Source organism: Oncorhynchus kisutch, linkage group LG15 (genome assembly GCF_002021735.2).
Source record: "Oncorhynchus kisutch isolate 150728-3 linkage group LG15, Okis_V2, whole genome shotgun sequence".
NCBI lineage: Eukaryota > Metazoa > Chordata > Actinopteri > Salmoniformes > Salmonidae > Oncorhynchus > Oncorhynchus kisutch.
Window position 1 is genome coordinate 10,419,480 of NC_034188.2, and position 25,834 is coordinate 10,445,313.

The following is a 25,834-nucleotide window of genomic DNA, read 5'->3' on the forward strand; positions in this document are numbered from 1 at the left end:
GGATGCCAATAAGTACTCTGATCAATCTATTCCTTTGGAAGCTGTAGGTCATGAGTGGCTGGTGAAGTCTGCTGCCGGTCACTGGGGACAGATCTACTGTTACAAGACACGCAGCTGACCGAGAAGAAAGATTTCATCTCGGGTTTCACTGCCCTCCACCGGGCGGCAATACAGACATGGTCCGCAACATCCTGGACATGTCCAAGAAGAGAGGCACGGAGGTAGACTTCAACAGCAGAACACAGGCAGGCAAATCGGTTAAGAACAAATTCTTATTTTCAATGACGGACTAGGAACGTGGGTGTTCAGGTGCAGAACGACAGATTTGTACCTAGTCAGCTCGGGGGTTTGAACTTGCAACCTTCCGGTTACTAGTCCAACGCTCTAACCACTAGGCTACCCTGCCGCCTCTACACTCTAACCACTAGGCTACACTCTCACCAGCAAGGTTATACTCCTCTACACGTCGCTGTCATACACAGACATGATGGAGTCATAACCTTTCTGGCGAGAGACTATGGAGTGAATACACTGAGCAGACTGACACATACATACACACACACACACACACACACACACACACACACACACACACACATACACACACACACACATATATACACATACACACACACATATATACATACACACACACATATATACATACACACACACACACATATATACATACACACATACACACACACACACACACACATATATACATACACACATATACATACACACACACATATATACATACACACACACATATACATACACACACACATATATACATACACACACACATATACACATACACACACACATATACATACACACACACATATACATACACACACACACACATATATACATACACACACACACACACATATATACATACACACACACACACATATATACACACACATACATACATACATACATACATACATACATACATACATACATACATACATACATACATACATACATACATACATACATACATACATACATACATACATACATACAATGAAGTTATAATAATTAATACTGAGAAATTCTTTAATGAAAATTCCCTATGTATGTGTATATATGTATGTGTATATACATGATTTGATATTGAGATAAAAACGTCAAGTGGAAGAGTTGGAGACAGAAATACACAAGGAGATACTTACAGACAGAGTATCAGTACAAGCCCCACCCTGACACAATTGGCCTTCTGATGGAAGTAGATTTTTTTGTGGCCACAGTTAAATATTTACGGTATTTATGACTTGGTTAATTACAAGGATGGTGCTCACCTGTAATCAGCTTATAAAAATCAGTCCATCTACGATGCACTGGCACCTGAAGTTGCTCCTTCGGAACGGTTCATGTTTCTACATCTGTGTACAGACATTACCGTCCAAGGACCTTCACATTTTCGACGTAAGAGTTGATTGCGCACACCTGTTCAATTTGAGAGACTCGTGTAAAGGTTGGTTGACTTGAGAGCGTTCTCCAGCAAGTTGACGGATTGATTTACAATGGAGACTCCCTTCCACTTGACCTCTGTTTTACTACAACTCTTGATCAGCGGCCTTTCACTTGGATCGTCCCCGACCACGTCAAATCTAGCTGACGAGTTTGGCGATTCCGTTTTATACCAACATGGCAGTATCTTGTCACCCCTTCTGAAGGCGCTGACCGCACAGGGAGATCCATGGCGATCCACCCCAGTAATGAGACCCGAGTCGAGATATGTCCGATACATGAAACGACTGTACAGGATATCTTCAAGACATGAGAGGAGTTCGGAAGGGAACAACCACTTGTACAACACAGTTCGACTTATAACACCGCGGGATGAGTGCCTGGAGCAAAGCAAAGGTGAGTTTTGGGTAAACCTTCGTTTTTTTTAATATGGAAGGCCTATCTTACATTGGGACACTAATTTAAAACAGTGTACAAAACATTAGGAACACCTGCTCTTTCCATGGCCGATTGATCAGGTGAAAGCTATGATTCCTTATTGATGTCACTTGTTAAATCTACTTCAATCAGTGTAGATGGAGAGAAGAGGCGTTTTTAAAGAAGGACTTTTAAGCCTTAAGACATGAGCTGTGTTAGAATACTCATACTAACCATACTGTTGTGATGTAAATTGTGTCTAAAATGGTTATTGGTCATAGTATGGATATAGTTACTATGCCAAAAGTTACCAGCTGTCATACTAAGTTCACCAAAAGACAAAGTGAAGCAGTGGACACCTTAAGTGCTTTTAGGGCCCATAATGCAGTTTTTCAGAAAATAGTGTGGCTTCACAAGGTTTTCAGATTTGTAGAAAATATGCAACCGAAGTCCGAGAGCAGTTACAGATTCATTGCTCAGTCAAACAGTTGAAACCAGGGTACATCAGGGAAGAGCAACCAGGGTACATCAGGGAAGAGCAACCAGGGTACATCAGGGAAGAGCAACCAGGGTACATCAGGGAAGAGCAACCAGGGTACATCAGGGAAGAGCAACCAGGGTACATCAGGGAAGAGCACCCTTCTCCAGCGTGCCAGTGGCCGTTGAAGGTGTGCATTTGCCCACCAAAGTTGGATAGGATGCCGAACTGCAGTCAGGTCAAGACCCTGGTGAGGACAATGAGCACGCTTCCCTGAGGGTTTGACAGTTTGTCACCAGGGTGACCAGTTTGTGCAGAAATTCTTCGGTTGTGCGAGCCCACAGTTTTGTCAGCTATCCAGGTGGCTGGTCTCAGACGATCCTGCAGGTTTAGAAACCGGATGTGGAGGTCCTGGCATGGCTACACGTGGTCTGCAGTTATGAGGCCGGTTGGACGTACTGCCAAATTCTCAAAACGTTGGAGGTGGCCTATGGTAGAGAAATGAGAATTTAATTATCAACAGCTCTGGTGGACATTTATGCAGTAAGCATGCCAATTGAACGCTCTGTCATCTGTGGTATTGTTGTGACACAACTGCATTTTTTTTTTATTTTTACAATGGGCTTTTATTGTCCCCAGCACAAGGCACACCTGTGTAATAATTATGCTGTTTAATTATCATGCTCTTTTTGATATGCCACACCTGTCAGGTGGATGGATTATCTTGGAGAAGGAGAAATGCTCACTAACAGGGATGAAAACAAATTTGTGCACAGAACTTGAGAGAAATAAGCTATTTGTGTGTATGGGGAAATGTGTTTTATTTCAGCTCCGGGAACGTGGGACCAACACTTTAGATGTTGCGTTCTAGGTTTTTGTACAGTGTATATTTGATCTTTTTAGGCCGTTGAAGTTTTACCTATACATATGTAGGCCTGACCTATAGTCTTCATTAGGCTACTAAAGAGGTTGTCACAGTTCTACCAAAGATGGTTAATAAATGAAGATGTCCTATTTAAAAAAAAAAAAAATATATGTTTAAATGTCACAGTTCCGTTCTGCTTAAGGGGTGTCTCTCCCATAGGCACCAATGCATTAGCAGCTGTGTCTGGTCTGCTTAGTTTGACTGTATATGAAGCAGAAAAAAAGGAGTGAATGAGATGTCTCTGGTTCTACTTCTTAATGGCCTACATTTCCCATGTTTCCCTTCAGAGTTCTTCATGCAAGACCTCTCCTACAATTTGGGCCGTGTCAGAGCCAAGGAGCAGCTCCTGAAGTCTGTCCTGCTGTACTCCTTCGACCAAGAGCAGGCCACGTTCATGACTAACCAGTGTTACCAAGATGTGAAAGAGAAGGATACCCACAATCAGTGTCCTCTCTGCCCAAGCACCCATCACTCGGTTAACTTCCTGTTCCACACGGACCGCAGGAGGAAGTGGGTTGAGGTGATTTTTGGTTTAATTCAATGCAAAAAACATTTTGTTACCTCAGGAAAATTATATAAGGACTATAAAGGGCTATATTTTATCATTTTTTTTAAAGCACAATTTAACAACTTATGTGGATACACTGCATTTACAATCGGAGGATGTTAAACCACAATGCTAACTTATTTTCATTGTGGCCCTCAAGGTGGACATCACAGCTTTCCTCCGCCCTCTCATCCAGTCCCACAAGAAGGACATTCACCTACTGCTCAACCTGACCTGTGTGGAGGGCAGAGGCAGGGAGGCTAAGGCTGGAGGAGAGGAGTGGAGCGGTAGGAGCCCCATGGAGCTCCACCTAAGGTCTCCGTCCTTGCTGCTGTACCTCAACGACACCAGCGAGCTGGCTCACCAAAGATGGCTGCCCACCACGTCACAAGGTCATCCGAGGTCTGTCAATGAGGTGGAAACCTTAGCGAGCCTGGCGGAGTTCAAACCAGAGCAAAGGATCATCCGGAGCGAGAGGAGGCGGCTGAGGAGAGAATCTCCATATCTGTCGACGAACAACGCCAGAGACAAAACGAGCACGAAGACCTTCCTCCCGGACCTCCTCCCGAGTTCTGACTTCCCTACGAGCGACTGTGCCTTGTACGACTTCAGAGTGAGCTTCAGTGAGCTCAAACTGAGCCATTGGATCATTTTCCCCCACAGGTACAACCCAAGGTACTGTAAAGGCACCTGTCCCAGGGCTGTGGGGTTCATCTACGGCTCCCCCAGACACACCTTCTTCCAGAACATGATCTACTACAAACTGGACTCCTCTGTGCCAAGACCTTCCTGTGTTCCTTCAGAGTACAACCCCCTGAGTGTTTTAACCCTTGAAGCTGACTCCCTCGCCTACAAGGAGTTAGATGAAATGATCGCTACGAGGTGCACATGTCGCTAAAGGCCCACCTCCAGGGTCCGGCTCAATTCCATTTCAATCTAAACTGAAATTCCAATTGTTCTAAATACTTTTCAATGTAAAAAAATAATATATATATACACACTCTTGCTCCAGCTGATCTGGAAAGTGACTTGATTGAAATGGAATTGACCCCGACCCTACCTACCTCCCTGCCTGATGACGTTTTACCAGCCCCAACACTTTGACTGTTAACCTACCTTCTGCTTTGACTGCCGCTCGACTTATTCCATCCTCAAGCGCTTGACTTCAATTACTTCCTCACATTAATTGGCTATTGTAACATCCTGGTCTTGTGACTTCATGCCAAAACATCCGTGTCTTTGTCAAAACATCCGTGTCTTTGTCAAAACATCCGTGTCTTTGTCAAAACATCCGTGTCTTTGTCAAAACATCCGTGTCTTTGTCAAAACATCCGTGCCTTTGTCAAAACATCAGTGCGTTGAGTTCGATTTGATCTAGAACAGATGTATTTACTCACTTGCCAAAGTATTTTATCTAAATGGAAGATATGGCATCATTTTCTCTTTGTTTATGTGAAGTGATAGGAGGAATGTTGTGAAGACGTCTTGTTTGTCATCTGCTTTTGAAATGTGTTGACATGCATGGATTGATATTTTACAAATTCATTTGATATAATTTATTATTAATATGATTTAAGTTATTTTTGTTAATTTATTTTGGGTGTTTTGTCATTTCTTTCACACTAACTGGTAAATTTTTAAGTACATCTGTTCTGGACAAAATATTGTTTTAAAGTAGTCCTATATACTCGTATCAAACACTTTCACGTTTCATTTTATTCCTGAGGATTGCAGACGGTTGTTTTATGGACAACCTCTCTTTTCATACGGTCCAGAATGTAAGTTATCTTGTATGGCCAACTTGATGTTTCAGTGTGTCTTTATTACCCTGGGTCATGAAATGACTGCATACCTATATGAATTTGTATTGGCAAATTTAACTAAAATGCATGTCGTCTATTTATGCAACAACAAAAAAATATTGTACAGTCTTGTTTGGCTCACTGATTATCACAATGTTAAATTTGATAACTTAAAATATTAGTTTGAAAAAAATAAAGAGTACACAAAGATCCTTGTTTTATTCCATATAAATCATTCTAAATTGCACAGCTTGTTTTGTTCTGACTTACAAACACATTTGACTGTTGCTGAGATACACACTAGCCGCTGTTCCCCGGGCATGGAAGATGTGGATGTCGATTTAAGGCAGCCCTCTGATTCAGAGTGGTTGGGTTAAATGCAGACGATGCAGTTCAGTTGAATGCATTTAGTAGTACAACTGACTAGGTATCCTTTCACTTTAAAGTTTGTGTGTGTCTGCAATCTTGTCTGAATTGACTCCTGTACTAGATGGATAGTTTACATACTGCTTGGCAAAGGTTTATCAGCTTAGTTTTCTGCTTTCTTTTGGATCCTAGGGGCACGTGCCCCCTCAAATTGGTCCTGTAAACACAAACGGAGATACAATTTTATTTGTTGGTTTTAGCTAGCCCAGATTGAGAACCAATCTCAACTAGCTACCAAGAAGCCATTTCAGGCTATCAATCAAGTTAGAATTGCTTAGCTGTATGCTGTATCTGTAGCTGTATCAAGTTAGAAGTATCTTAGCTGGCATGCCTGCTGGCAAGGTTGAGACTTTAGAAAAGCAAATTATAACTAAATGTACTGACTAAGACTCCCATTTTGTTCAATATTTTATCCAGATTTTTGCAGAGAAGCATACTTTTTTTTAAATATATTTTTTTTAAAGCACCAGCACCAGGAATGGAGCAACATAGAATTAAGCATAATGATTATGGCTCTAGACTGAATAAAAAAAAGCTGTTTCAGGGGTTTGAAAACTTCTCAAATTTTGGAAGGGGGGCCTAGACCCACTACAGACCACCCCCTTCAAATCATCCTCGTACTTTGTGCCCCCTCAAGTTTTGAGGGTGCATGATGCCCCAGTGTGGGGTGTCTGTAGTTCTCCAGAGTGGTGCAGGGGTCTAAGGCACTGCATCTCAGCGCTAAGAGGCATCATTACAGACCCTGGTTCGATTCAAAGCTGTATCACAACCGTCCGTGATTGGGAGTCCCATAGGGCGGTTTGGCCCAGCGTCGTCCAGGTTAGGCTTTGGCCGGGGTAGGTCGTCAATGTAAATAAGAATGTATTAACGGACTTGCCTAGTTAAATAAAGGTTTAATAAAAATAGAAAATGGAATTTTAAAAAGTGTGGGATGATTCATTCCACAGAATGAGGCGCTGGCTATGCTTAACCACATGGTGGCAGTAGAATCTAAATGTTCAGATATATCACACGTGTAGAAGAAGAGAACGGAAGTTAGCCCTCTAGTGGGTGGAGGACATACAACCTGCTAGAATTATAGTATACTCAGATTTTCTATCTGTATTGAATAGTTTATCATCTGGTCAATCTAATAGGTGTGACCTACTATTGGAGCTATTCATGTTATTATGGAGAATTGAGAGACCTGGGTGGAGTAGTGAGATTCTGCTGGGTCCCAGCACATTCAGGTGTGGAAGGGATTGAAATTGAAGAGCAGTTAGCCAAAAGAGCTTTGAAACTAGATATAATTGATATTAATGTTCCACTGGGTAGAGGTGAGGCCAGACGTAAGATCACAGCCATTTTGATAGATGTGTGGCAGAAGAGATGAGACTCTGAGCCCAAGGGCCGGCATTTATATGCCCTCCTAAGAAAGGTTGCCTGACCAAGATTCAAAGGTCAGATTAGGAAGGAAGAGGTGGTGTTTGCTTGGTTGTGTTTAGGACATTGAGTAGAGTATTACTTTATTAATTCCAACTTGGGAAATTGTTTTTTCACAGCATGCATCATCAATGACTTACAATGACAGAACACGCAACCAGGACAAACACGTGCTAAAACAAAATATTAACACATTAAGACAAAGGTACATGCACCAACCTTAGTATCCATAAAATTATAGTATGACTCAAGTGCTATTTTCTATCCTACTCTGGAGAAAACAAGCAACAACATTTTCCAGTTGAAAGACCTCACAAAACAGTTGATCCATAACACTAATTAAAAAGTATATCTGTGGGTAAAAATGACCATCTAAAACTCTCTGTGGAATATCTGGGCAGCACAAACCTGCTACTGAAGCACCTCCTGTGTGTCATTAGACTGCTGTGGAGCAGCTGGATCAGGTTGTGGTCAGACTGTCCTAGCGGAGGCAGAGCAGTCGAGCAGTATTTTATTTATTTATTTATTTCACCTTTATTTAACCAGGTAGGCAAGTTGAGAACAAGTTCTCATTTACAATTGCGACCTGGCCAAGATAAAGCAAAGCAGTTCGACAGATACAACGACACAGAGTTACACATGGAGTAAAACAAACATACAGTCAATAATACAGTATAAACAAGTCTATATACAATGTGAGCAAATGAGGTGAGAAGGGAGGTAAAGGCAAAAAAGGCCATGGTGGCAAAGTAAATACAATATAGCAAGTAAAACACTGGAATGGTAGTTTTGCAATGGAAGAATGTGCAAAGTAGAAATAAAAATAATGGGGTGCAAAGGAGCAAAATAAATAAATAAATAAAATACAGTTGGGAAAGAGGTAGTTGTTTGGGCTAAATTATAGGTGGGCTATGTACAGGTGCAGTTGGTGCTTAAAGCTAGTGAGGGAGATAAGTGTTTCCAGTTTCAGAGATTTTTGTAGTTCGTTCCAGTCATTGGCAGCAGAGAACTGGAAGGAGAGGCGGCCAAAGAAAGAATTGGTTTTGGGGGTGACTAGAGAGATATACCTGCTGGAGCGTGTGCTACAGGTGGGAGATGCTATGGTGACCAGCGAGCTGAGATAAGGGGGGACTTTACCTAGCAGGGTCTTGTAGATGACATGGAGCCAGTGGGTTTGGCGACGAGTATGAAGTGAGGGCCAGCCAACGAGAGCGTACAGGTCGCAATGGTGGGTAGTATATGGGGCTTTGGTGACAAAACGGATGGCACTGTGATAGACTGCATCCAATTTGTTGAGTAGGGTATTGGAGGCTATTTTGTAAATGACATCGCCAAAGTCGAGGATTGGTAGGATGGTCAGTTTTACAAGGGTATGTTTGGCAGCATGAGTGAAGGATGCTTTGTTGCGAAATAGGAAGCCAATTCTAGATTTAACTTTGGATTGGAGATGTTTGATATGGGTCTGGAAGGAGAGTTTACAGTCTAACCAGACACCTAGTAGGCTTCATTCCTATTGGTGTAGAGAGGGCCAACGGTCTTGTCGATACGAGTTGGAACTTTAACATACTGTTTGAAGGTAGGAAGTGGCACGGACAGCAAACATTGAACTCGTCATTGCATCGTCATTGCAAGCATGTGAATGGTTTGTGTCTGGAGTCTATGGTTGATGGAACGTTGGAGCATGTGTTGTTATATTGTTGTCAGCATGTTGAAGAGAGGGATAGATTGAAGTGTAGGGTATTTGAGGTTGGACGTAGTCGGGGGGTTTGGACTGGATTTGGGGGGTGGGGAAGGGTCTATTAGAAGTTATTAGGGCTCGTTTTGATTTTACCTACGGAGTTAGGTAGGAGGATTTAGAAATGTTGTAAACCGTGATTGACCACACACTCCAGCACAGAAGGTGGCGGCATGCACCTTTAACGTTTGTTTGTGGACCGCCAATATATCATAGAAGAAGAAAAAGAACGGAAGTTACGTAAGGCAACTTCTGCTCGTTGTTGAACCAATCCAGAGTTTTTTTATTATAGCTCAGCGATCTAGGGCAGAGACCACACCAACAGCAATTAATCTGCGTCTTGAGAAGCAGTAAGGTAAGAGACACTGAAAGGTCATGGTTTTGGGATTCATTTCACAATGTTAATCACTTGTATAAGTGTCATATCAGTGTATGTTCTTGGGATTTTACGAAGTAAGAGTATCGTGCCATTACACACCTTTTAAATCGTGGCGTGAATGTCAAACAAGGTCTTCATGTTAGCTACTTGTGCTGGCTAGCTGGTTGCCCTCACTCTTGTACAATCTCCTTTTCTATCTAGCTAAATTTGATCGTTTTCATATTTTATATTATCTCTCAGACACGAGTTTACCTGTAGTAATATGTATCAATCGGTGACTAAGTGACAGATGTCATCGAATGTATGGTGTTAACTTGGCTAACGCTTTAGTTAATGAAATGTTTGCCATCCAGTTGTGTTTGGAAATTAAGGAATCACGTCCAAACATGTCTAATCCAGTCTATTGACATTGAATTTTTACTGGGGTCGGACAGGCTTCCTGTATAGATTAAGACACTGCTGAGCCAGCACTAGATATGGCTCGGAAAACACTTATACATAGTTTGTGGACACCCCTTCAAATTAGTGGATTTGGCTTTTTCAGTCACACCCATTCCTGACAGGTGTATAAAATCGAACACACAGCCATGCAATCTCCATAGACCAACATTGGCAGTAGAATGGCCTTAATGAAGAGCTCAGTGACGTTCAACGTGGCACCGTCATAGGATGCCACCTTTCCAAAAAGTCAGTCAAATTTCTGCCCAACTAGAGCTGCCCTGGTCAACTATACATGGTGTTATTGTGAAGTGGAAACGTCCAGGACGTAGACAACACAAACTCACAGAATATGACCGCCGAGTGCTCAACCCCATCAAACACCTTTGGGATGGATTGGAATGTCGACTTCGAGCCAGGCCTAATCGACCAACATCAGTGCCCGACCTCACTAGTACTTGTGGCTGAATGCAAGTCCCTGCAGCAATGTTCCAACATCTAGTGGAAAGCCTTCCGAGAAGAGTGGAGGCTGTTATAGCAGCAAAGGGGGGGACCAACTCCATAATAATGCCCATGATTTTGGAATGAGATGTTTGACAAGCAGGTGTCCACATACTTTTGGTCATGTAGTGTACCTCAATCCAGGGATGAGAAATTGCTTTAATGTCATTAATGCTAGTTGTGTGACGACTGCATTGCAAAATCTAAACTACTGCACCTTTTTCCTCATCGATACTCTTTGGTAATTTCAGATCGTCTCTCTAGACACCATGGGTCGCCACTTTGGAGATTTGGCCAAGATCAGGCACGTGATCACCTACAGTCTGTCCCCCTTCGAGCAGAGGGCTTTCCCCAACTACTTCTCTAAAGGAATCCCCAACGTCTGGAGACGATTCACATCGTCTGTCTTCAAAGTTGCTCCACGTAAGTCCTCCCAGAGTTTACACGTTGCTTTCTGGGAAGAACCAGGCAGGATATTCCCATGTTATAAAACATCTCCATCCAAATTATGAAGTCTTTTTCTCTCTCCCCATTTTCAGATCTGTTCTAGTCTTGATAAATATGGCCTCATGTAGGCCAAATTAGACCTCCACATTTAATGATTTAGTCCAAGGGCATTCCATTGTGACAGCGTGGGAGAAAAGTCATGGTCCAATGACTACCTGCTCGCAGTGTCTGAAGCTACATCCATAATTGGTAGAATGGTTCACATTGGCGAATCACCGTTTGCATCGTTGAGCAGTGAACAAGAAACTATTAAATTCAGTTTAGATGTTACTCCCTCACCAAATCTAAATATTGATTCCATGTCTTAGTCTCATTTTGCCCGCACAACGGTCTGTATGTCTTAATCAGCCTCACAATATGGGCACCATGCTGCCTCAGACAGGAAGTAGAGGAAACGTGCCTGCAAAACATTGGCATCCATATTAGGTTTTGATTTGGTCAGGGGGTAGGTATCTGAACTGGATTTAATATTTTCTTGTTCAGTGATTAAATTTTTTATTTATTTTTATAAATATGTATTTAATTGGCAAGTCAGTTAAGAACAAATTATTTGCAATTAAGGCCAAACCCTCTAATCCGGACAATGCTGGGCCAATTGTACGCCGACCTATGGGACTCCTGATCACGGCCGTTTGTGATACAGCCCTGGATTGAACCCGTGTCTGTAGTGACTCCTTAGACTACTGCGCCACTCTCCAATCGGAACCATTCTACTGATTTTATGGATGTAGCTTCAGACTCTTCAGATGCAGGTAGTCGGTTGAAAGAATCTTCTCAATGTGTAGTCAGTTCGCTGTAGTTGGATAGCTGTGTAGGAGCTTTTAGACTTTTATATGCTTCCGAAAGCCATGTCGATTGCGACTTCGTCTACGAGAGTGGTGCTCTGAGGCACATTGTAAAGACCTCCCATTACAATTTCTGTCTGCCCATGTCTAAAATCTCTGACTCTTGGGATGTTTTAAATGGCCTAACCAAACATGCATTGCTTCTTGTATCTTTCAGTGTATGCCTCCCGAGCCACATCCCTGTTTTCAGTCGCTAACCGGTCTTTTCCTGTTCTTCTTTTCCAGCAATGATCTGCATGTACCTGACATACACTTGGGGAAACCATGTCCACTCAGAAGGAAAGAGGAAGGTAGCTGCTGACTACGAGAATGAAGAGTGAAATGAAGAGTCCCCCCCCCCCCCCCCTGTTTAAACCTTCACTGTATGTTTCGTCAATAAAGATAATATTTATCAAATAAGTAATTTTTTTCTTCCTGTTTGATACCACCTCACCTGGATATTAGGGATGAATGGTTTGCTGTCTTTCTGCCAGATAGGTCACTATGAAGAGATATAAATGAGTGACCAGTTATTTGTCACACAGTGTAAAGTTAAAAGTAATATTACACAGCAATGAGGGTACTGCTCAACATGGCTAACAGGTCTATATAAAATATTGAAGTATGTGATGTGGGCAATATCAGGCTACATCTACATAGAGTGTAAACGATGTGAAATGGCTAGCTAGTTAGCGGGATGCGCGCTAATAGCGTTTTAATCGGTGACGTCACTCGATCTGAGACCCTTGAAGTAGTTGTTTCCCTTGGTTCCCTCATGTGCTTTATGTATTGATTTGTTGTTAATAAAAATATTTAAAAAATAGTTGTTTCCCTTGGTCTGCAAGAGACGTTGCTTTTGTGGAGCGATGGGTAACGATGCTTCGAGGGTGACTGTTGTTGTGTGCAGGTCCCTAGTTCGAGCCCGGGAGGGTTGAGGAGGACTGAAAGTAAAACTGTTACAAGATCATTAATATCAAGTTTAATGCCATTGTAGTTCTAGACGGCAGCCATTAACCGAAAGGTTGGTGGATCGAATCCCCAAGCTGACGAGGTAAAAATCTGTCTTTCAGCCCCGAAACATTGCACTGTTCCTCGGTAAGCCGTAATTGTAAATAAGAATGTTTAACTGCCTAGTTAAAAAAAAAGGGGCTAAAATGAACCCGAGGATGAACATTGAGTATTTCTTGAGTTAAATTTACCATAACATTTATGTAAAAAAAATAATTACAAAAATTCTATATATTTGGTACCATGGAAACATGTGTCACGTGATCCAGAAAGGTCCATAGAATGAATAGTTCCAGTCTCTCTAGACATCCGCGTTGCCTCCCATACTTCTCAAATTGTCCGCCTATGGGTCTAGTTTTTCAGACATATACCATCATGCTCATGGGACTTTTATACTGAACTCCATGTTGAAGTGAGCTTGTTCGAAGGCATCAACGATTTGCCGGCGAGAAGCGCACGCAGTTGCATCTTCATGAAACTAGGGTGGGGATAATGAATTAAACCAGCACGTACATTGATACATTCAGTTTGCGGTCTGGTCTGTCATATTTAGGAGTTAACTGTAAGACTATATTGTGCTTTTCCATAATATTATCTGTTTGTTAAGTAACATTTCGCGAAGATGTCTGTGGTAGGATTCGACGTCGGGTTTCTGAACTGCTATGTTGCGGTAGCTAGAGCCGGAGGAATAGAAACTGTAGCCAATGAATACAGCGATCGATGTACACCGTAAGTGACATTTTATATTTTGTGTGAGTTATTCTGCTTGTTGTGAATTGTACATTTCAACCGGTTTACTTCTAAAGGAATTGAGAAACTAGAGGGATGAGAATACATTTTGTGGCCTTGACAGACGGGGAGATGCGCTATAACATTAGCAGAGCAACTCGCCAACTAACGACCAGGGTTGCAACAGCACGTTGCTAGTTAGACCGATCACCCCATGACTTGTAAAAAAAAAAACTAGCAATCTTTGTACTCTGTTTAGCTATTTTACTAATTAAACGATACGCCATTTGACTTTTGAAGCCTTAACTTGTATTCCTCACCTAACATCTTGAGTGTTTTCGAAGACAATAGTGGGTTAATTGTTGTCCCGACAATGGGGGGTTAATTTTTCAATAAAGTATGAATGGGCGCATGAATGCTACTTGGAGGAGGCCTGCAATCTCTTGACATCAGTGGACTTGTTCATAGGAATCATGTGTATTCTGACTTGTATTATTAGCCAGCTAATAAAACACATTTAGATGGGCAATTTTAATGCTACTGTGTTATCCTAGCTAGCGCTGTTATCTTATTAAGGCGAGCCCTGTGAAAACAGACAAGCATTTTAGTGATGTTTATTCCGCTGTCATTCTTTCAGAGCATGCGTGTCATTTGGACCACGGAATCGATCTATTGGTGCAGCAGCAAAAAGCCAGGTATGTTTTGATAGAGGGCGACCTTTACTTGATTATTTATTTGATTAGTGACACATTGAGGGTGTGACTCTTCTAGCAAGTTCTATGGTTTTGTGCTTCTGCATAGAAATAGGGATTTCATATCCAGGCCAATATTTATCTACCAGATGTAACTATTAAAATCATTAGAGAAGATCGTTACACATTCATACCCTCAAAGGACTCTAAATAAAACCATGGGGTCAATTTTGGCAATTCTTTTTCATATCTTAAGTATTTGATAAGGGATTTCAACTATTCCATCATTTATAATTACTCCTTCCCCATTGGGTTGCAAATCATTAAATTACTTTTTTAATGTGAGATAATTATTTATTTTGCATAAAGCATCGTGTTCTTTCCCTGCTAATCTCATATCAGGTCGTCACAAACTGCAAGAACACAGTCCAAGGGTTCAAGAGATTTCATGGCCGGGCGTTTTCTGACCCGTACATCCAGAGTTTGAAATCCAGCCTGGTTTACGACCTGGCACAGATGCCTTCGGGCACCACTGGCATCAAGGTAAAGAGAGATAACAGAGATCTGGCTGAAAGGGTGGGAAATGTATGAATAGGCCTGATGGAGAGATGGGTCCCTTTTAATGATTAAATAGATTACTCATCATCCTTGTCTCATCTGTAATCAACAAATATATATCGATTGTCTAGCCATCTGTCTTTGCTGTAAAATACTTTCATGTGTTTATTCTGTATTATACTCTACCTGTGTGAACCCTAAAATCAAGCAATCGTTTACAATGACAACTGGTGTCTGTGTGTCCATTAGGTGATGTACATGGAGGAGGAGAAGGTGTTCAGCATTGAGCAGGTCACTGCCATGCTTCTGACCAAGATGAAGGAGACAGCTGAGCATGCACTGAAGAAACCCGTGGCTGACTGCGTTGTCTCTGTGAGTCAGTCATACTGCTGCAGTTCTAGAGAACAATACATTTCATAGCTGGCAGATCTCCATAAGCCGGGACAAGTATGCTTTATTTGGTACACAGTTGACAGATTAATAGATCAGTACATGCAGACAGGACTGTTCTCTTGTGATTGTTATTATCTGATCATGCTGGTCATTTATGAACATTTGAACATCTTGGCCATGTTCTGTTATAATCTCCACCCGGCACAGCCAGAAGAGGACTGGCCACCCCTCATAGCCTGGTTCCTCTCTAGGTTTCTTCTCTAGGTTTTGGCCTTTCTAGGGAGTTTTTCCTAGCCATCATGCTTCTACACTGTTTGGGGTTTTAGGCTGGGTTTCTGTACAGCACTTTCAGCTGATGTAAAAGAAGGGCTATATAAATACATTTGATTTTGATTTTTTTAAACAATTTGAGTATCAATCTGCTGTGTGCTAGTGTGCACTGGGCGCTACACTTTACCAGAAGGACCAGGAATTTGGTCACATGTTAAACTGAGTTTGGACAGTTAGACTAAAGACCAGATATGAAAAACAATTTGGAATTGAGTTTCTACACCTGCTGAGTATTTGCATCCTATGTTATCCTCCCCAGGTCCCCTGCTACTACACGGACGCCGAGAGGAGATCAGTGGTGGACGCAGCACAGATCGCTGGACTCAACTGTCTGAGGCTCATGAATGAGACAACTGCAGGTATGGAGAGAGCTGTGTTAACCCCTAACAGAGTTACTGTAGCTATTTAACTCATCCACACCTTATTATTTGATATTAAGGTGATATGCTGTTTCATAATAAATCATGATTATACCTATCTTTCTTACAGTGGCATTGGCGTATGGGATCTACAAGCAGGACCTCCCTGCTCCAGAGGAAAAGCCCAGGATTGTGGTGTTTGTAGACATTGGACACTCTGGATACCAGACCTCTGTCTGTGCCTTCAACAAAGGCAAGCTGAAGGTGAGTGTCTTTTAATCAGGAGGCTATGGGGGTCCTGCTAATTCTACAAATTAAGAGTTTTTACTGAAATGTCCACAAAATAGTTAGACAACTTCAATAACCTCTTGGCTATTAAACAAAACAAGTGCTATAGGGCCCAGAGTTGTTCTGGTCAGGTCTCATGGGCTCAGGGAAAATCTCCCGGCCCTCATAATACATTTTTGCTCATATTCTTTAAAAAAAAATGTAAATACCATTTTCTTTTCCCTCAGATCCTTGCGACGGCCTGCGACCCGGAGCTAGGCGGGAAGGACTTTGACGAGATGCTGGTGAGACACTTCTGTGAGGAGTTTGGGAAGAAGTACAAGCTGGACGTGAAGACCAAGCCCAGGGCTCTGGTCAGGCTCTACCAGGAGTGTGAGAAACTCAAGAAGCTGATGAGCGCTAACTCCTCAGACCTGCCCCTCAACATCGAGTGCTTTATGAACGACATTGATGTGTCTGGAAAACTCAACAGGTATAGTGTTTTGTGAGTCTATGAGATTGTTGTAATCTCAATTGAGCATCTCCTTGATGTGTTCAACTGGTAAGTCTTACATGATCTACAGTACTAGATATGAGTCATTATTTTTTGTCTTTGATGCAATTACCAAATGACAGTTATATTGTAAGTTTAGTGACACCTTAGAACACATTGTGGTCCTTGAAATCTAATGGCTTTATCACAGAAATGTGCATATTGATGATGCATACATATGTAGGATTTAATTTGACTAGTTTCTTACAGCAGGAAAATAATCTTGCCACAACATAATTAATGGACATTTTTTTTTGTCTGGGTTGATATATTTTTTGTTAGGGAAAATCAAGTCTGACATTTCTAATGGGATATTACTAACTTTTTAGGAGACTTTAAAAAAAACCTTGAATGCACTATAAACATGTTTCCTGCAACAACAGGGTGATCAAATTAAGGTCCTATGTCTGCATCTGAATTTTATCTAGGGGTCAATTTGAGGAGATGTGTGCTGACGTTCTGGCCAGAGTGGAGGCACCACTGCACAACCTGATGGAGCAAGCCAGTGAGTATCGTAGGTTTGCATATAGCTTGCTTGAATCTTTGTACAGACTTTATCTTTGTATATAACATTGAGCATTATCTGTGTAGGCATTGACTATTGTCTTCATAGCATTGAGTTATGTCAGTGACTGTCAGGTCTAATTGGTGCCTTCCTTCCTGGTTCCTGTCCAATCAGAGCTTAAGAAGGAGGACATCTATGCGGTGGAAATAGTGGGCGGGGCCTCCCGTATCCCGTCTGTCAAAGAGAGGATCAGCAAGTTCTTTGGGAAGGAGCTGAGCACCACCCTGAATGCTGATGAGGCCGTGGCCAGAGGATGTGCCCTGCAGGTCTGATGATCTCTCTCTGTTTCCCCCCCCTCCTGACGTTAACACACCCTTTGGATATCCAGGATTAGCATGCACAGCAAATTAAATAAGAACTAAAGTTAGCCTCCAAAACGCTTCTTTTACTATTATATGTCAATATTGGAGTACTAATGTTCATGATTCCAACGTTTTGTAGATGTAATTCTTACCAGCAGACCCTAATTCATTGTTGATTTCTACTGGAGTATGGTGATGGAATAATGGTTTGCCTCGCTGCTAAGAATATCTCCTGTCTGCCTCCTCAGTGTGCAATCCTGTCCCCTGCATTCAAAGTGCGGGAGTTCTCCATCACAGACGCAGTTGCTTACCCAATCTCTCTGAAATGGAACTCTGCTGCAGAGGAAGGCTTGAGGTAAACTACAATACATATGTTTCGTTAATTATCACCTTGATTTATAGATATTTTTTTTGTGTGATAGCTTCATTGTAGTTATTTTACTGCTTGTAAACTAGACTGTTATGTGTGTTATTCATTGTAGCGATTGCGAGGTATTCCCAAAGAACCATGCTGCGCCCTTCTCCAAAGTGTTGACTTTCTACCGGAGGGAGCCTTTCTCTCTGGAAGCCTACTACAACACCCCCAAAGAGCTGCCGTATCCCGACCCCACCATAGGTATGTACACGGCGTTGACTCCACTATGAACAACGCTCCCGTGGGTCCTTTTCTGTCTGCAAACAGTATCTTCTGTAGAAACATAGTCAGTCATGCATCCTAGCAGCAGTATCTTCTATAGAAACATAGTCAGTCATGCATCCTAGCAGCAGTATCTTTTCAAAAAGGCTTGTGGACTACAGTTTGCAATCTGAAACTTATTGACTTGCCAATTAATTTTGTAAAAAAATAAATGTATAACTGTTTTTGCTATGTGTCTATAATGAAAGTTTCCCCCTATGGACAATAAATTATAGGCCAGTTTGTCATTAGTTTTTCATGTGAAATGTACCAACTGTGTGCCATTACCACCTTATTTCCTGTGTCCTTTCCTATAGGTCAGTTTGTGATCCAGAAGGTGGTGCCCCAGGCGTCTGGGGAGAGCTCCAAGGTCAAGGTGAAGGTGAGGGTCAACATCCACGGCATCTTCAGCGTCTCCTCAGCCTCACTGGTGGAGGTCCAGAAGACCGAGGAAGGAGAGGAGCCCATGGACACAGAACAGCAGGCAACACCAGAGAAAGAGGAAGAGAAAGAGGTGGTTGTTAATAATCATATTCTTTCAAATTGAATATAGGATTTTAATTTGACCAAAGTGTCTTATTCAGTACACAGACAGTTAACTTTGTACATCATTGAAAGATAGGCCTACAAATGCTCTATTAAACCATACCACCTGAGGAAGAGGAGGTTCAGTTAGGTACACTACTATATTGTGATGACACTGCTACCTGGAAGTCTGTCATTGGCCAGAGATGTGGCGTTAATGAAGTGACCTGCGCTCTCTGCAGGGCAACATGCAGACTGACCAGGATGAGACAAAGGCCCAAGGAGATGGACAGAAAGAGACAGAAGAGGAGAAGACGCCGCCGGAGAATGAGGAAATGGAGGTAATATAGAATATTCCGTTTTATGTCCTGAGACGTTTGACATCTATGATCATGACTTTTATGGTAGTGGAGCACTGCAGTTTGTAGAGGCTTAGACAAAAATGAGTAGCCTGGTCCCAGATCAGTTTGTGTTGTCTTGCCAACGACCAGCTGACCAGACAGAACAAACCCATCTCGGAGCAGGCTGAAAAACTCTCACCAGGAGTGAAGAGCACTATTTTATGGATATTTAGTTTCAATGATGCTGTTTCCCACTCCTCTCTCCCCAGACCTCCCCAGAGGAGAGTAAGACAGAGAAGAAGTCTGACCAGCCTCCACAGGCCAAGAAGCCCAAAGTCAAGACAAAAGTCTTGGAGCTTCCCATCGAGAACAGCCCTCAGTGGGAGCTGGCCGTCGACATGCTCAACCTCTTTGTAGAAAATGAGGTAATACATTATTATCTGACGTCTATGGGATTGTTTTGTTCACCTATTATGTTTCTCCTTACTGCTGTCCTCTGTTTCTTTTTATCTCTGTCTGTTATGTCATTCTGTATTGTATTCATCAGGCTGTTGCTATATACTTGTCTTTGACATGTTTCTCTCTCTGTTTTGAGTCGTGCTTAAAAGAGGGTTCTGTGGTAAATAGAAGTGGTTGATTTTTGTCTGGTTTCAACAGGGTAAAATGATCATGCAGGACAAGCTGGAGAAGGAGAGGAACGACGCTAAAAACTACGTGGAGGAGTATGTGTACGACATGAGGGACAAACTTCATGGCAGGCTGGAGAAATTCGTCAGTGAAGCTGTGAGTACTGTGGCTTTCTGTGGCACTTCCAACTGTCTGAAATTGGCTTCCCATGAAACACAAACGTGTTCATTAAAGGGATACTTTGGGATTTCCACAAATTGTATTTTTATTTTACCTTTAACCAGGCAAGTCAGTTAAGAACAAATTATTATTTTCAATGACTGCCTAGGAACAGTGGGTTAACTGCCTGTTCAGGGGCAGAACGACAGATTTGTACCTTGTCAGCTCAGGGATTTGAACTTGCAACCTTTCGGTTACTAGTCCACCGCTCTAACCACTAGGCTACCCTGCCGCTCTGACTACTTCCCCGGAGTCAGATGAAATTTTGGCTCAATGCCAAAATCCTGAAGTATCCCTTTAACAACAATATATAAAGGGCTTTTTATAATACTGTAGATCAGAATGGTCTTCTCTGTAATATGTTCACAACGGTATGTTGACTTTGACTGTTGTAGGATGGGATACCCTGTTAATAACTGTCTGGTAGGATGGGGATACCCTGTCCTTAACTACCACACAGTTATTAACATAGTTAAGGACAGGATAGTCCATCCTACCAGACAGTTATTAACACAGTTAAGGACAGGGTATCCCATCCTATGTTAATAACTGTCTGGTAGGATGGGATACCCTGTTAATAACTGTCTGGTAGGATGGGGATACCCTGTTAATAACTGTCTGGTAGGATGGGGATACCCTGTTAATAACTGTGTGGTAGGATGGGATACCCTGTTAATAACTGTGGTGTAGGATGGGATACCCTGTCATTAACTGTATGTTTTTGACTGTGGTAGGACCGGGATATCCTGTCATTACAACTGGAGGACACCGAGAACTGGCTGTATGAAGACGGAGAGGACCAACCTAAACAACAGTACATCGACAAACTGGCCGTGCTGAAGGTAAAGCTTAGTGTTATACACTGTTACTATAGGCCAGTTTCCCAGACCCTGATTAAGCCTAGTCTGAGGTAATGCTTTCCGTTTATCATTATAGTCACGCCGGTATGCGTTGAGGTTTTCGTCTCTCTCTCTACCGCACCTGCTGTCTTGACCTCTGAATGCTTGGCTATGCCAACTGCCATTTACTCCTGAGGTGCTGACCTGTTGCACCCTCTACAACCACTGTGATTATTATTTGACCCTGCTGGTCATCTATGAACATTTGAACATCTTGAAGAACAATCTGCCCTTAATGGCCATGTACACTTATAATCTCCACCCGGCACAGCCAGAAGAGGTCTGGCCTCAGAGCCTGGTTCCTCTCCACCCGGCACAGCCAGAAGAGGACTGGCCTCAGAGCCTGGTTCCTCTCCACCCGGCACAGCCAGAAGAGGACTGGCCTCAGAGCCTGGTTCCTCTCCACCCGGCACAGCCAGAAGAGGAATGGCCTCAGAGCCTGGTTCCTCTCCACCCGGCACAGCCAGAAGAGGAATGGCCTCAGAGCCTGGTTCCTCTCTACCCGGCACAGCCAGAAGAGGAATGGCCTCAGAGCCTGGTTCCTCTCCACCCGGCACAGCCAGAAGAGGAATGGCCTCAGAGCCTGGTTCCTCTCAAGGTTTCTTCCTCGGTTCCTACCTTTTCTAGGGAGTTTTTCCTAGACACTGTGCTTTTACATCTGCATTGCTTGCTGTTTGGGTTTCTGTATAAGCACTTTCTGAAATTAGCTGATGTAAAAACAAAAAAGGCTTTATAAATGGATTTGATTGGTTGAAGCTTATCTCCCTACCATATCTAAGCCAATATGACACCAATGTCGATGAAAATGGACAAATCAACTTGATTGGAGGTTCACAACACACTCTCTGCCTCTCGCCATGAGCCGTCCTGCCGTTACAGAGAACCACATACCGGATCTTTAACAGGGTCATGAGCAATTGAGTTTGAAAGTGTGTTTTTGCTCCTACCTAGCTCAAATTCTAGGCGTTGGATTAAAACGAGACTATAGCTTCCATACAGTGACCATTTGACTTAAAAACATTTTTTGAATTGACTTAGTTTGTTGGTGCAACAGTTTCTATTACATAATGTATCTCTCTCATGTGCACATTTCCGTCCATCAATTTTTTTGTAGCATTTCTGACAATGCTAATAGATTTTCAGCAGAATCTCAGAATTCCATCTAACTCTGTTGCTCGGCAACAACACAGCTCCTGCTGCCTGCAACAGGCTGCCAGACATGAAAGAAGCTGAGGACTAAACTAGGCTACTATAGATAACTAGCTATGTGGTGATATTCAAGCTGAGGTTAAACAATTAATGCAAATATATATATATATATATATATCTTTTTTTTATTTATTTTTATTTTTATTAGCTACGTAGCTAGTAGGTCAAAGCTAGTAGGTCAAAGCTGAATGCTGGAAAACCTTGGTAGTGCATGGGTGGAGTAGGCATTGTGGTGTTCATGTGACTTTCCTTTTTTCGGGCTTCAGACCAATGCTTACTTCTCACTTAAAATTTTATTTTATTTTTTGTCATTGTGAGTTAAAGTTCTGTCAAGTCAATTGTGTGTTCTGCAAATTTCTGTTACATTTCGACGAAGTCAGATGAAAGTCGCATCACCAAAGTTTGAAAAATTAGTTTCATTTCTGTGTCGCTGGCGCTCTCTGAAAATGCCTAGCCTTCCTCTTCAGTCTAGTTCTCAACACAGTTCAAATGGGTCAGATTAACCAATGTGTCTGACACGAGTGTCATCTGCTGTCTCCAGAAACTGGGCCAGCCTATCCAGGAGAGGTACATGGAGTCTGAGGAAAGACCCAGAGCCTTCGATGACATGGGGAAACAGATCCAGATGTACATGAAGATTGTTGAAGCTTATAAAACCAAGGTACCCCTGCCCTTATACAGCCAAGGTACCCCTGCCCTTATACAGCCAAGGTACCCCTGCCCTTATACAGCCAAGGTTCCCCTGCCCTTATACAGCCAAGGTTCCCCTGCCCTTATACAGCCAGGGTTCCCCTGCCCTTATACAGCCAGGGTTCCCCTGCCCTTATACAGCCAGGGTTCCCCTGCCCTTATACAGCCAGGGTTCCCCTGCCCCTTATACAGCCAGGGTTCCGTTGCCCCTTATACAGCCAGGGTTCCGTTGCCCCTTATACAGCCAGGGTTCCGTTGCCCCTTATACAGCCAGGGTTCCGTTGCCCCTTATACAGCCAGGGTTCCGTTGCCCCTTATACAGCCAGGGTTCCCCTGCCCCTTATACAGCCAGGGTTCCCCTGCCCCAGAGATCTAGAAGTAACCTGATACATTTTGATCATAATGCTCCATAGAACAACAACAATCATTCTAAGCCTTTGCAAATATCAGAAGTTGAGAATGGTTGCATTTCAGCAATGACCAAATGTGTATTGTATTATGCTACTTAATGGATATTAACTTTATTATTACTGGACTGCTACAATGGACGACATCTTTATTCTTTGCGTACCCCAGGAGGAGCAGGTACGACTGAGAAATCGTGGAAATACTACTAGTAGTAGAAATGTAGTATAGTGCAGTCCTTAATGCTAGAATGCACCATTGTCAAACGTCAGATGGCGTCACTCCGACGCGACCCTCGACCCTCAGTGCGGAATCGACGCACTATCTGACGTAAGACAATGAGAATACACAAGACTAGTTCTGTTAAAATGCAGTCCAGTTCACCAATCGTATCCTATTGTTACTTCCTACAGATACCTTCATATTCCAGTGTAGCAAGTAAAAAAATATATATATTCACAGCAATTCCAAAACCATTTGCAAATATATGTACATATACATGTTGTTACACTTTGTTATAAAAGACTACATCTTGGGGTTTGAGGGGGCCGATATCAGAAGTTGTGTTTCAGGAATGACCAAATGTGTTATGTATGTCAGACGGTTCCTTGACTTGTCTTTCCATCCCCCAGGAAGAGCAGTATGATCATCTGGACCAGGAAGAGATCAACAAGGTGGATAAGATGGTGAATGATGCCATGATCTGGATGAACAGCAAGATGAACCAGCAGAGTAAACTGAGCTTGACTGTGGAGCCTGCTGTTAAAGTCAGAGAGATACAGGACAAGACTAAGGTGAGACTCTCTACAGTACGGTGAGACTCTCTACAGTACGGTGAGACTCTCTACAGTACGGTGAGACTCTCTACAGTACGGTGAGACTCTCTACAGTACGGTGAGACTCTCTACAGTACGGCTCACAAATCAGACTTAAATCTTTGCGAAGTTAGATTTGTTTTGGTTTGTTGCATTGAAAAGGGGCTGATATAACATTGATTAGATCACAGAAAAAATGTTGAGCTATATAGTGCAAACTAATGGGGTGGACTCAGTGAAGTTCAATGTCTTGCATCTCTGCCCCGCATGGCATTTCTTCTGCACGGTATTCCTGTATGAAGTGCGCAGGCGGGCACGTGTGTAGATTAGAGGGAACGTTGCGTGCAACCCAGCTGTACTGTGAATAATATTGCATTTTAGTCATTAATATCATTATACTATTGTAATAATGCATGCCAGCCTTCTGCTTCTCATCCAACTCAACATTACTTACACATGATCCTGTGATATGCTTGTAAAGTTATTCATAACATTCACTCTTCCCCCTCAATAGGAGCTGTACTCCACCTGCAACCCCATCGTGACCAAGCCCAAGCCCAAGGTGGAGCTGCCTAAGGAAGACAAGGCAGGGGAGCAGAATGGACCAGTCAACGGCCAGGAGAAAGCCCCAGCAGAGGGCACCGAGAAGGGGGCCGCCGACAGCACAGGCAACCCTCCCTCCACGGAATCCACCAACCCTAGACCTGACATGGACCTTGACTAAGCAGACGGACAAGCAGCAACCAGTGTCTCCTCTACCAGGGGCTGTGTCTTCATTTGAGAGTAGTCTCCTTCCCATGTTTCCTTGTCGCCTTCCCCTTTCAGATCTGATAGGACTAGATAGATGAGTTCAACAAAAGCAAAACAAAACTCTACCTGCATGGTCTACCAAAAGGCATGCTGGATATATTAACTACAGTACTGTAGCACATTGCTCACGTCTTATCTAGCTTGTCAGATCTGTTGCGGTCAGGAAGGAATTAACCAAGGCAGCGAGGGAAGGAGGCAAAGGCAGGAATGAGACGCTGCACAGATGTACCAGAGCTGCTAGTGAAGTGTAAACTCCTTGCTTGTCTCAAATGGCATCCTATTCACTCTATAGTGCACAACTTTTGGCCAGAGACCCTATATGGCCCTGATTTAAAAAATAGTGTACTATATAGGGAATTGGTGCCATGATGTTGCCATTCACATCCACTTGTCAATGCAGGCAGCATTCTGTAATTTCGGCACATTGACCCCAGTACCTGATGATGGTGTATTTCTGCAGCCAATAGCATGTCCATTCTTTTTTGTTTTGCTGAAATAAAATTGAAAGAACCAACTGCAATAAGCCTGTTTGACGATGAGCGCTGTATCATGGTATTTATTTCTGTTTTGTGCTCTCTATAACTGTTCCGGGTCATTGTCACAATTTAAGTTTTAATAAAGTTATTGAAAACCGCTTCACGAGGCCCTTATTTCAACATTATAGAGGAATGCAGTTTCATTCTCACAGGTTTTGACTGAAACGACTCAATATCGCCACCTGGGCTATATAATGACCCCCCCCCCCCAATTTCTTATGCCATCAATGAAAAATGAATCTCATCTGTCAAAAAAACTGGACTGCATTTATTCAGGATAATACGCTACTTTAATTACAAGATAATGTACTATTACACACTTCAAGAAGACCTCATTAATCCTAATCAACATACAGCCTTCCAATCTGAAAACAATGCGTTCGCTAGAATTTGCCCAGCTCCGTTTCGTGCCTGCATGCGGTAAGTTGGTTAATGCCTTT

General features: G+C 42.6%; 3 protein-coding genes across 9 annotated transcripts; all 3 read left to right on the forward strand.

Annotated features, from left to right (window-relative positions):
• The first annotated feature begins 1,326 nt into the window (after positions 1-1,326).
• Positions 1,327-5,864, forward strand: LOC109879482 (growth/differentiation factor 9). Its single transcript, XM_020471646.2, has 3 exons — positions 1,327-1,881; positions 3,593-3,825; positions 4,013-5,864. Exons 1-3 carry the CDS (start codon positions 1,539-1,541, stop codon positions 4,748-4,750), a joined length of 1,314 nt encoding a protein of 437 aa, XP_020327235.1. The 5' UTR covers positions 1,327-1,538; the 3' UTR covers positions 4,751-5,864.
• Positions 5,865-9,453: 3,589 nt separating this feature from the next.
• Positions 9,454-12,306, forward strand: LOC109879490 (cytochrome b-c1 complex subunit 8-like). The gene is made up of 3 exons (XM_020471655.2): positions 9,454-9,592; positions 10,807-10,978; positions 12,133-12,306. The coding sequence occupies exons 2-3, from the start codon at positions 10,825-10,827 to the stop codon at positions 12,225-12,227; spliced, it is 249 nt and encodes an 82-aa protein (XP_020327244.1). The 5' UTR covers positions 9,454-9,592; positions 10,807-10,824; the 3' UTR covers positions 12,228-12,306.
• An 846-nt stretch (positions 12,307-13,152) lies between these two features.
• On the forward strand, positions 13,153-25,494 carry hspa4b (heat shock protein 4b). Of its 7 annotated transcripts, none has more exons than XM_031789620.1 (20): positions 13,153-13,377; positions 13,517-13,623; positions 14,261-14,318; positions 14,718-14,858; positions 15,123-15,245; positions 15,856-15,955; positions 16,086-16,219; positions 16,471-16,715; positions 17,204-17,289; positions 17,455-17,606; positions 17,891-17,997; positions 18,125-18,258; positions 18,636-18,832; positions 19,086-19,184; positions 19,454-19,609; positions 19,842-19,967; positions 20,765-20,872; positions 22,680-22,799; positions 23,866-24,027; positions 24,563-25,494. In XM_031789620.1, exons 2-20 carry the CDS (start codon positions 13,517-13,519, stop codon positions 24,770-24,772), a joined length of 2,565 nt encoding a protein of 854 aa, XP_031645480.1. In that variant the 5' UTR covers positions 13,153-13,377; the 3' UTR covers positions 24,773-25,494. The 7 variants fall into 7 exon arrangements, 6 of the variants coding, with proteins under 6 accessions (XP_031645480.1, XP_020327241.1, XP_031645479.1 ...); XM_031789619.1 differs by having other exon boundaries at positions 13,202-13,377; positions 13,502-13,623; XM_031789621.1 differs by having other exon boundaries at positions 13,203-13,377; positions 13,502-13,623; positions 17,204-17,280; positions 24,563-25,397.
• Positions 25,495-25,834: the final 340 nt, after the last annotated feature.